The sequence below is a fragment of the Patagioenas fasciata genome, chromosome 3, assembly GCF_037038585.1.
Source record: "Patagioenas fasciata isolate bPatFas1 chromosome 3, bPatFas1.hap1, whole genome shotgun sequence".
NCBI lineage: Eukaryota > Metazoa > Chordata > Aves > Columbiformes > Columbidae > Patagioenas > Patagioenas fasciata.
In genome coordinates, this window is record NC_092522.1 from 51,494,664 (window position 1) to 51,507,371 (window position 12,708).

At 35.9% G+C, this 12,708-nt stretch overlaps 1 protein-coding gene across 24 annotated transcripts in view; it reads right to left on the minus strand.

Moving 5' to 3' along the window:
- Positions 1 to 12,708, minus strand: part of AFDN (afadin, adherens junction formation factor) — a 133,263-nt gene that overhangs the window by 17,629 nt on the left and 102,926 nt on the right. For all 24 annotated transcript variants that reach the window (XR_011738332.1, XM_071806348.1, XM_065834858.2 and 21 more), the window contains 6 exons: positions 5,766 to 5,831; positions 5,533 to 5,606; positions 4,884 to 5,002; positions 3,586 to 3,759; positions 3,236 to 3,327; positions 2,616 to 2,804 (listed from right to left, as the gene is read on the minus strand). Coding sequence is in view for 23 of the 24 variants with exons in the window: in XM_071806348.1 (XP_071662449.1) it covers positions 2,616 to 2,804; positions 3,236 to 3,327; positions 3,586 to 3,759; positions 4,884 to 5,002; positions 5,533 to 5,606; positions 5,766 to 5,831 (714 nt within the window). In the remaining variant the exon portion in view is untranslated. The remainder of the gene's footprint in view (positions 1 to 2,615; positions 2,805 to 3,235; positions 3,328 to 3,585; positions 3,760 to 4,883; positions 5,003 to 5,532; positions 5,607 to 5,765; positions 5,832 to 12,708) is intronic.

Sequence of the window (12,708 nt, forward strand, 5' to 3'; positions counted from 1 at the left end):
TTAAACAAGGCATGTATTTCATAGTCCATCTATATTAAACCATATTTGAAAATGGCTCACAAACCGCATTCTTATTACTGGAGGTAATTACTTTTAGTGAATTTCAGCATTTTTATGCCCAGTAAGTCTCCCAAAACCAACACTAAAATATTCTTCTCAGCCCTTTTAACTCATTCAGCTCATGGAAGACATTGCAACTGCTGAAATGTCTGGAAATCTGGACTGGGAGGAAGGATGACTACAAAATGGAGCTTAAGCTGAAAACCTCTCCAGCTTGCCCAGTTTCTCAGGATTATCCCTGACACCCCCTCCCCCACATGTGAGCCCTGGCAGCTCAGAAGAGCAGCTCAGGCATCCCAGCTCTGCCATTCAGCCTCCAGCTGGCTTGACTGCACAATTTTCCTAATGGGCAGGCAAGCCAAAAGGCTGCTGGGGAGGAGACAAGGGAGCTGCTGCCCACCCTGCTCCAGCAACAGGCAGGAGGTCCCACCAAAGAGAAATCTCATCGCTGTGGTGTCATTTCTGGGTACGGCAGCTGGGTGCTCGGGTCTCATCCTGCCTGCTCTGAGGCACACGGGTACCACTCTGCACTTCTGCCACAGTTTTAGCCCATCAAACACCAAGTCTTTTTTTGCAAAAGCCCAGGGTCTTGCTGCACTGTACAACCTCCTGAAAAGGAATACTGGACCATAATTTAGGCTTATCAAATGTGTTAATGATTTTCTTAAAGCAAATATTCATACTTTGGATGTTAGGAACAGTAGTTGAGCACATTGAGCACATAATGTACCAATTAGCAACAACTGAGAGAAGACCAACAAAGCAAACTTTTTCTTCCATCAATGACCTTAACCATGACCTCTAAAGAATGCCGCCTTTGAGATGAACAAGTGTGTTTTTTATGCTCTATTAGTTCAGCAGAGCTGATTACACAGCTATTTGTGTTAGATTTGCTGTAAAGATGCACCTAGCCAAACAGTTTGCTAGTGCCTGTACAGCAGAAAACAGGCATTTAACATTGGTCAGTAGATTATAGCATTTTGTATTTTTTTTTTTTTGCATGCCCAGTTCTCACTGTAAAGATTAATTATAAAGATGAAAAGATTTTAAAAAATACTTTAAAAGATTTTTTTTTTTCAAAGTCTATTTTCCTCTAATTTTCAATTTAAAAGAACTATTGTATGGTGGGGAAAAATAGTGTATACTTCCAATACTTTTAGTGAGCTAACGGTTCAAGCCATTTGCTTTATGAAAATGCTTTTCTGCACTGTATTCAGCCTTAAAACTGCAGCTAAGATTAGGTGAGATGAAATCACAAAACATGAAGGAATTAAGCACAGAAATTCAGCAAAATATTTCCATAACTATTTGCCACAGCTGTTTAACTAGCAACATTCTCTTTCAAAATTACCACCCAACTTTGGGTATAACATCTATTTTCTTAACAGCTGAAATAATTAGGATTTGATATATATATAATACTGAGAAAAAAGCACTAAGCTTTTATTCAATTGACTTTTTACTGAATTCACTTGTCGATACATGTGTGAGTAACCAGTAACCAATCCTTACTTTGCTGCTATGACGCAATCTCAAGACAACTTACATGACATTGCTTTTCCAAAAGTAAAACAAACTGACCCTGGTGTAAGGCTCTGCTTTTATAACAAAAAAAGTTTTCTCTGTATATTTTTTAAGTCCATGGTGGACTGGCAAAAAAGATGAGCTAGTGACTGGATTTAGTAGATCTAGATTTAATTTCCCATACGGATGTGAATAAAGTACTCACTTATAAAGTGGAACATCATTTTTTTTTAATTTTTAAAGGTACAGCGTAGGTCAACTTAAACGTCTGGGTTTTTTTTATTTGGTGTGGGGTTTTTTTGTTTGTTTGTTTGTTTGATGTTTGTTTCTGGGGTTTTTTTGTGTGTGTTTTTTGGCTTGGTTTGTTTTTTTTTGTTGTTGTTGTTGTTTTTTTTTTGTTTGTTTGTTTGTTTTTTGAGAGAGAGCAGGGCATGTGTTTCAGTGAAGACCTTGGATAGGTCTCAAAGTACTGTTTTACTGCTTTATTTCATTTTTAATACTTCACTTTGTCACTTAAGGAGCACACCCAGCAGGCAAAAAGATTTTTCAACATAAATCTTCTTGGACGAGTGAAAGATTTAGTTTACTTTTCAGAAAACCACAACACATTTTACAAGACAAACCCTGCTACCATCTCCACCCCGTTACCTCTAACAGGGGGTTAAAACATCCCAGATAACAGGTCTGCAGAACTTGATAACATAAATTCTATGGGGGTTGGGGTGGGAAAGAGTAGGGTTTTTGAACCCACGCCAAATCTTGGCAGAAGTACAGTTGTTCTCCTCATGTGTTACCGTTTGTCCTCAAAAGCTCAGAGATTATAGAGAGTTGACTGTTCTGTAAAAATGTCTCCAGCAGCAGTCTGGAAGGCAAGTAGTTTCCTTCAGGTTTTGTTTGTTTGTTTGTTTGGTGTTTGTTTTTGGTTTGTTGTTGTTGTTGTTGTTGTTTTTTTTTTTTTTTGGTGGTGTTGTGGTGTGTTTTTTTTCCTTTTATTTTTTTCTTTTCTTATATTGGAATAAATTTCTTCTCACCTGCATTGTAGTATTGATCGAATGATTGCTTTCTGTCTGGATTTGTGGTTTTTCTTCGTAATTTGGCCACTGACTCTGACCTGGACCCATTCGATCCTGGGACTTTGAAGCTGGAAATGTGAAATATTCTCTAGTATAGGTCTGTGTTGGGATGGGATAAGCTTCAGGTCGTGGGGGCAGAGTCTGTTCCTGAAAAAGGCAGAAAGAACACATTTTTTAATCACACAGATCTGTATGGAATATTATTTTAAACATGCATTTTCCAAATGTTTTCTTCTGGCTCATAAGAGCACTATTTGTCTGGAACAGGAGATAAAGAGGTTGTCTAGTATCAAATATAAATTGTAGTTATGACTCATGTTTTTATGGTCTGAAAACGAGTACACGATATTGCACAAACCTATGAAATCACGAAGACAACTTCATGAATAAAGTCAATACAAATCATTCAAAGCTGTCACAATCTTTCATTAGCTGTAATAAGCAAAACCCCCACCCAGTCTCTATCACCAGCATTATGTTCAAATAGTTAAGTAAGAAACTGGTTTGACTCAAGCACACTGACGCTATTGATAGCTAAGTAAAGTTTAATAGCCAGCATTTTGCTTGCCACTTCTGACCTCTGTACAAAGATTTCCAGTAGAGACTGAGGTTATTTTGGTGGTAGTTCCAGATGCATAAGCATTCTTTCCCCCGGGGCTTGGAGGCTGATCTGTTGGAAAGTTAAAGGAAGCATATGCATGACCATTAATAATAATTTACATAGCTTAATAAAATACTAGCATTCACAAAGTAACTATGATTTTTCCCTTGAATAGTTCTAACAAGACGCTTGCTCCAACTGTTACGACTATGTTGGCATTTTAAACTTCATCCATTTTTAAGAACAGTCATCTCCTTTTTTAATTCAACAGCCTCTAAAACTAACGGCGGAGGCATCTACCCCTAAAGGCAGGATAATCTTTCTTACTTGCTACGTTGGGACTGGAGCGATGATCAGCTCTGTTCTTCATTAATCTGTCGTCTCCCGGCAGCTTCTTTGGTTCGCTGTACTCCGTCCACGGCAGCTGTGGGCTCTCAGGTGATCCATTTTGAGTGGAGTTATTATACAGCTCAAAACCTTCACTCTTTGGTCGGGGTTTACCTGAGCCATGGCAGTCAGAAACTGTAATAGTTGCATATGTATTTTCCCTCTTTGACTTATATTAACTAGCATCTAGCACGTTCTTTTTCAAAACAGAGCTACCTTGCATTTACAATTGAAAATGAGTTCCCAGCAAAGCAAACGTTAAATTCAAAAATCCTTACTTCTTCAGATACACAATCCCACTCTTGTATCAACTATACAGGATTCCTTTGATTTGTGTGCTTCAAAAGAACATTTGAAAAGGTGCGACAATATTTGGAAAAGCCAAATATGCTTTACTGAAAAGTCTCTTGCTGACTCTCAGAGGCATATGGCATCTGGGATGATGTTGTAAACTGCGATAATAAGGATTTATTCTTTTAACCCATTCGTTTCTATACTGTAATACTACCCTACATGTAGAAAAGGTCTTCCTTTGCAAAATAATTTCCTTTAGAACATTATTTTCTGTAAGATTTAAATACATCTTTTGGAGTTAGTTCACTGAAGGAGGATGATAAAATATAACTCTGCAGAAACATCAAAGAACTTCTTATGATCACACAGAAACTTAAGACAACATGTTTCAATTCCTGCTCTGGCAGGGGGATTGGACTAGATGATTTTTTGGGGTCCCTTCCAATCCCTAACATTGTGTGATTTCTAGTTTAAAAGAAAAAAAAATTCAATGGCAAAACATGTTTCAATGGCTTCTGTTTCTATTTATTTCACTCTTAGTAATTACATTGTACTCTCTGGTTACATGAGAGACATATTCAAGAGGAAGAGAGAAGCTTTTATGAAAGGGATAGAAAAGCCACTGAAATTTAACACTCTTTGTATTCATTATATTCCATTTGTTAAAATAAAAGCTACTTCAAAACTGTTTAAACGCATCGTTTAATTTTTTAAAAGGTACATATGCAAAGCATTTCTTAATGATTAGACTAGCATAATTTCAAACAATATTTAAAAAACAACAAACTTTTGATAAGAAAGGAAATGTTACTTTTCTATGCAGTTATGTTTCTTTTCTGATTGAATATTTTGGTAATAAATGTCAAGCTACTGCAAATTATTTTATTTTCTGCACTCTAGACTTGTATTATTTATGTCAATAACAGCTTTATAAGTGTTCTTACCTCTTTGCATCATTGGGGATGGCTGATTAAGCAGAGTTGCCAAACCATGGTAAATTGCTCCTTGTTTTGCTACTTCTAGTGTTACTACAGAACCCGTCCTTGTCATAAGTTCTGCTGCCCTGCAATAAAAGCCAAAGCAAATAAAACAAAATAAAATCAGGCACGGAATTACTTAGTTCTCCTTATTATCAGTTTGTATGTCATAACGTCTCACATTTATCCTAGTAATCTTTTGTTTGACAAAACAATCTTTTTCTGAATATTAATCAAAATAATGTTGAAAAAAATTAGAAGATGATGATCAGAAGATACACTCATTAAACAGACAAAACCTACAGGCAAGTAATATTTCCAGTTTCTGCAGTTCAAGTTCAGAAGCCAAAATATTTAAAATTAGAGCTAAACAGATTTTGCTCAAGTCTAAAGCCCAAATGTGTAATACAATCTCTTCTATAGAGATAATCCAAATCATATACAGAAAATAACTACAGGAACAGTTGAACTTGTTACTAAGGGTATTTATAGGGAGTTATCAAAAGTCAAGAGAACGCCTAACATGTAAAAAACAATCAAGCTTCAGCCCTTTGCAGTAAATGATTACACTTAGCATTTTCTTCATGTAAAGGCACTCGAGGAAAGAATTTCATACCTTTCCTGGGACAGGCCCACCAAACTTCGACCATCCACACTGAGCAACTGATCCCCAGCAGCCAGACGACCATCCTAATCACATATTCAAGAGAGAAGAAAATTCATATACCAGCACTAACGTGGTCTACATTAAAACAATTATTCACACTTAATAGTAAACAAAGGATTTAAAAGCATTTCCAAAGGATCTTTCTACCTTTGAACTTCTGATGTTTTAAGAGTATTACTAACCACATCTGCAGCACCTCCTTTCACAACAGACTTGACATATATTCCAAGTTTGTCTTGACCAGCACCCTACAGAGAAAGAGGCATTAATTTATTACATTTATATTTGATCTCTTAAGCATTCCACATGTGTTAATCAGAATTTTACATGGCTAGGTAAACCCCTAAATTCTCATTACTTTCATATATTCCTAAACTGGAAAAAACAATTATACAGAAAAGAGTTAAATTCATTTAAAGTCAAAAGAAAATTTTAATATTAGGCCTATTGTACCTACAAGCATTGTCTGAAACAAAGGATATTTGGTCTTAATGCATGCTTGAATTGAAAGAAAATACATTAACTAACACTTAGACTTCACAAGTTTGTTGTAATCCCCTTCTAATAAGAAATATTTGCACTTTCACGTGCGTATTACTTTTTATACCTCTAGGTATTATGTTCCAAAGGACTGCACTGTTTCCCTTGCTAATACCCAAATGAAACAAGGTAAATTGCAGATTACAAGAAAAAGTAATAGAAATGCTTTTCACATTCTTTAGGACTGTAAAGGAACTAGTGTAGAGGAACAAAGGATGTCTCTAGTTTTACAATAAACAAGTAAAGTAGACATTATTTACGAAGTCTTTTAGAGTTGACAGAGACAATTTTAATTCTACTGCAAAACCATGCGATTTTGTTCACAAAACATCTGCCTCAAAATATTCAGCTAAATTTTTCAAAGGACTGTTAACAGGGAACTTATTGCAGACTCAAGATAAGAGAACAGAAACATGGATTCAAGCATGCTTTTGTGTCATTCACATGCTCCAGTTTACAAGACACAACACAGATCAGTCTAAATGTTAGTATCACAAACCTTTAAATTGTCACTTACAATGTGAGACAAATACTTGTGATTTCATTATCTACTACAGCAAACCGTGCACTATTACTCCGCCAGTCACTCAGAAGCAGAGTGCTAAGTTTTCAACAGAGCAGAGTTTTTAATGGAACATCGTTTTCTAAAATAAACCCCCAAGCTGCTTTGATATTGAATATGCAAATTCCACCTCCCTTTTTTTCCTCCTCTGCTTTTCCAACTTTTTTTTTCTTTTTCTTTCCCCTCCTTCTTTCAACAGCAAAAGCATTCATTGCTCCCACCATTCTAATAAAGTAAAATAAAAATCAAGGTGAAGACTATTCAAAAGCAAGTGTTATAGATGGTTTTCTAAGCAGGTGAAGGACCTTGTTTTTATTTATTACATCTTGAGTTAATCCCAAATGTTTAGTCAAAAGCCACAGAAAAGGAATTACTTCACGTCTCATGATTCCAAATTAACATTCTACATGTCCAAATTTTTCACAATAATCGCTTAAGTCCTTCTTAAAGAGGAAAAAAAAAAAAAAAAAAGAAGAAAAAATACAATTAAAAAAAACTGAGGTGAGGACACTTTGGGAAGAATACAAGGAAAATTAAAAAGAAAAAGTTTAGTTACTTTTGTGTTTGGTTTTTAAAGAGCTCTGAAGAAACATCAAGGTAACTAAAGAATGTTTTAAAATTTATACCAGAAAAACTGGTTTAAGTTACAAGAAGTAAAAGTCAGAAGACAGCTACATAAATATAATGAAAACCGTGCTTTACAAATCTCTTTTTTTCCCCAGGCAACCAAGACACACATGGGGAAGGAGGACAGAACACCTGGGCTTCCAGGACACATGTGGTAAGATCTCTTAACAGAAATTCTTCAAGACTCAAAGGTGACATGGCATAGGAAGGAACTTGTATAGTAATAACTGGTGCAACAGGGGATAGGAACTTCATTGTTTTCACAAGGAACGGAAGACATCAGACAAGTCCTAAATGAATGTGCTGTTCTCCATGTGCGTAAGCATTCCAGAAAAAGGGCAAACAATAACGTAACTAAATTTGCCATATGGAAGAGTTATTGGGCCAAGTGTTGGTCACTGGATCAATAATGGGGGTAAAATGTATTTCACTGGTCCAAATGTGAAGTAATGCTCCAACCTTGTAAAGAATTGCTCCCTATCACGACACTGTCAGCAGAACCAGTTACCACCTCCCCTTGTTAAGAAATGAAAATTAAGATGATTGGGTTTACATACTCCGAAACCTCTTGGAATTGATGCTGCTTTTATTAATTCTGAATTTCAAAGGATGCTAGCAAGAATCTCATCCCCCTTGGGTCCACTACATCAAAGATTTGCCTAATACAGTCAAAGATTAGGTAAAAAACCAGCAAGCCTTTTGAAGCGCATTGCCTCTTCACACAGTGCACGTATTAATCAAGCGATTTTGGGACTGTGACTTCGGTACTCAGAAATTACATTGTATGGACTATACCCGCACATATCACCTTTCTTATGCTTATGATTGTCAGTGCACATTAAATGAAGTTGAAACCTATTTAAGTCCATAGTATGTGCACTGGTTTGTACACAGTGATGAGATAAAGATTTGCAACTGCACAAACAGCTATATTATAGTTTCCAAACTGGTTTTAACTCCTTGAGAAAGATCTTTTTAGCCACTGTTTTCAGAGCTATCTTCCCAAGTCAGCTCAAATACCTGGAAAACAACAGAACTAATATAAAAACAGACAAACCAGAAACCACTGTGGTCATCAAAAATCTAAAAGGTTCATGTTTAGAAAACTGTTTATAATTCTGATTATTCTGAGGCTCAGAGGATAGCAAGTATGATCTTCCTTGAGAGAACCAACTAAATAGACATGGACTCCTCAGCTTAGCAACAATTAAGAAAGTGAAGGTCTACGGGATTGTGAGTGGCACAGATTGGATTATTTATTATCTCTCTAATCAGCCCACAGATGAAGCTTTCTTCTTCATGCAATCAGCATAGTTGAAGAAGTAAAAAATTCAACCAACCAACCAGAACATCTTCCATAGGATTTCATAACTAAATTAAGAAACTGCCAGGAACAAGACTGCTGTAGATACCAAAGCGTCAACACACACAAAAAAGATCACATATTCATGGTTTGGCCCTTCAGGTGCTTTCAGAAAAAGTGATGTAGCTATAATGCATCCTGAAGGAAATTCTGAAATTACAGAAAGCTAGATACTAGGAGGAATCATCTTACACTTGTTTTATTATGTTCTTTGGCTAAATACCCCACAGCTGGTAGATACCATATCAGATGGATTTTTGCTCTAACTGTTCTTATACTTTAAGTCTTACAGCAATTTTTCATTATAATTTGAAGGAGCTGACACTTAACTCCCTGTTCCTCCTTCTTTAATGCTTTTATGAAGCCCATACAGTTTGTCAATCACTTTCCTGTTCTTTTAAGAGAAGTTACAAGCAGATGTGTTAGCTCCAAGTCATCTCACTCAATATAAAACTACTGAGTTTTGAAAGCATAAAATATTATTTTAAAATAAATCTCCATTCAGATCACATAAAAAATATGTTATCAACCACATCCACTCACATATTATTAGGACAAATTAGTTCCTTTTCTGCCTACTTCACATGCAATTTAATGTGTTTCTCACAACATGTCTGTGCTCTCACTTACTCTTGGCAAGACCTCTCTAAGTATCCTCAAAGTTAACTCATCATATTCCTTCAGCTTTTACCCTGAGCTTTAGAGCAATTTGAATCCAAACTGTTAATTTTAATTCAAACAGACTAAATTTTGCTTCTGTTTGCCCTTCCAGGAGACTGCATTAGAAGGAAATGTAGTTATTAACAACACAAAAAGGATGTTAACATGTGTTTAGGCATGCATACTGAACTCCAAATTGAGCAAAATTCTCATACACACCACATGGATTTTTCTTCTATCATTTACTGACAATAAAACATGTTTCTTTGTAAACTGCTCATTAATCTGTTTGTCTTTCAAATGAATGCGATGGTCAATGTAACCAAAACTATTTCCCCACAAACAAAACAGAGCAATGACATGTGTGTATCAATAATAATAATATGGTAAACATTCTTCCCAGTTCACTTTATTTTCTCCAATCCTGAGTAACAAAAGTTTGTGCATCTGTAAAGATGTTAGACCGAACAGAAGAACACAACTGTAAAGAAGTTAAGTAATTGTGGAAAGCAAGAACATAGTAAGCAAAAAAAGATGGCTCATTCCCCCAAGATTAATTAACCTACAGCACATTTTTTTGAATATATAGTCAATTACAAAGCCCCTAAAAGTTTTACAACTGTTTTCAAAAAATAATGTAGAAAATCCCAAAAGCAAAAAAAAAAGCCTCATTTGTAGCAGTAAACTCTCCAGTGCTACCAATCTACCAGTTTTTCTTTCACACTTGAAGCAACATTTTCCCACAATCCCAGCAGAAAGAGAAACTATAGTGTCCTTTTAAGAAAAAATGTGGAAAATCCCTTCCCCCTTGAGTAATAATTTAAGGCAAATTTTCAAGGTGTAAAAATGAAAACCACCACAAACCTACTGTTACTTCTTTATTGCTTCCAAATTAGCAGCTACACTTTTTAATCACAGCTTTCAGCTGGAAAAACCACTTCTACAAAACAAGCGCAATCAATATATGAAAAGCGATTAACACAGGCTTCAGTTCACCTGGATGACAATATGCCTGAGCCAAACTGCATGAGCAGAACACTCTGCTCTGAAGACCTCCTTTGTTTAGCGCTGTTATCTGTTGCTACATTACAATGCACACCCAAAGCAGAGAACCACAGGGAAAAAGTTTCATAACGAAGGTATTAGCTGATCAGAGTAAGAACAGGGAATTACATGATATTTTAAGATTCTGATACCTCAAGTACTTTAGACCTAAGCTTCAATATGAGCAACACCTCCACTCTGCTTTTACAACAGGGGTAAATAACAAGTACTGAAGAACAACCCAAAGAATAAAAACTGCATAAAGCACAAAGAACTAAATTTGAAAGTCAGCAGTGGAGCACTATTTATGCATTTCAGTATTAAAAAACAAACAAACAAACCAACCCAAAACCAAACACTAAATTAATTACAATGACACTAGCAGTGAACTTATATGGACTGTTTTTTTCAACCAAACCCGCTTCCTCAAATCATTTCCAGCACAGCACAGCTTCATAACTGTACAAGAGAGGGGCTGCTTGGAGGCGACTGGGCCAAGAAGGGAGGGTGACATTATTCTTGTTACGCTGTTGTGCCAACTTCTATCAGGTTACAGCAACTGCGTACCCGTGCTAACAAATGCATCATTGTCCAGGGTTCTGAATATACAGGACAAATATGAGGTAGGTTTTCTTTTTACATCAGTCCCCAAACTGTTGTTTTTTTTTTTTTTTTTTTTTTTTTTACTGCTAGAAATGCAAAAGCCCTCTTTAAGAAGAAAAATAAGAGCCAGGAATCCACATCTGTGAACTTCCAGTAGAGAAGTCTTCTTTTTAATGAACAATACAAAAAAATAGAAATGGAGTTTGACCTAATACAGAATATTTCAGTTTAAACACTGCCCAAGTAACTCCCAAATGGGTTAAAACAGCATGAAATAAAATAATCAGTGTTTCTCTGCTGCAGCCTCAGACAGTGTGATATTTAACCCAATATTTAAACGGTCCCAGATTCCTAAATTCTATTACAGGTCACCTATTGACTTGTCAAGCAGTTCCGAGCAGGATCTGCAGAACAACAGTATTCTAGTGGTAGCTGAGTCCCAAAACAATTGCAAAATGAAAAATGCCACACTGATAGAGATCCCCACACAGAGAAGCAAACTACACATGGCGGGGTGTGGGCAGAATCTTAAGAACATTTAAAGTTCTTGTTCATTTTAAGCGTTTTACAGCCTGCATGGCAAGCACACTCAAAAGACACCAACTTTCCCCAGGCCCACCCATTCCCCTCCTAAACAAAAAAATCAAGTCATCCTACTTTAGCAAGGAATGGAGATGAATAGTGTATCTCAATTAGAAACAAATACATCTTGTTAAAAAAAACCAGAACACCTTTACCGATATAATTACACAATGGGATTAAAATGTCTCCAGTTTTTTCCAGGAAGCTTAATTAGCTGTGAGTAAAAACATCAAAAAATTCCTGGAAATAATCTTCCCCATTCTTGAGCTTGTTCATCCTTAAGATGCCAACACACCTGGGAAACTGAGAAAAACAGGTCTAGTACTCTGAACAAAGCCACTCATTTACACGAGATGCAGTTCCCATATAAAGGGGTTTTTAATCACTTTACACTTCTCTTAAGAAGTAATTTAACATTAATGTTAGCATATTGCACTTTCAAGTTTGGAATAAACTTAAAATTAGTCAGAGTATAAGAATAATTAATCCTAAATTTGCTGTGACTTACAGGTTGCTGCAGGAATTCTATGACAATGGGGAACATTTTCTTGCATTTAGATGGAATTTTAATAGATCTTCTAATTCTACTTGGCAAACAAAGGATACTTCTGCATACAGAAGTCTGCTTAGAATGGGAACTCAGGACTTTATCCTAAATCTAAATGAAGACAGTAATGTATGGGAAAATATTTAAGTGACAAAACTACCTTGTAAAAAGTAAATAAAGAAAGAAAGAGAGCAAAAGGAGCCACAAGTTAGGAGGATAAGCAACACACTGAGGTATGAAATGCTATCAACAACTCCAGCAATTAAACCTCATCAGAAGTTCTATTTCCCTTAGATGTGGTTTTACTGAACCTGTGTGGTCTACATGCACTGTATAACACCACCTAATGTGGGGCAGAAAAAAAAACCTAAGCTTTCATAAAAAAGGACTATCTTTATTTTTGTCATAGTAGCCCAGTTTCAAATAGTTCTTATCACAGAACAAAAAAATGTTCAGGAAAAGATGGAGTCTAAAATTACAACCTGAGGATATAAATAAAAGCAAGGAAATAAAACACAAGAGAAGCTTGTTAAGTTTGTTAGACATTTGGATGATGGTGGTTGTTGGGAGTTTCACATCAACATTGTTCCTAGGTCA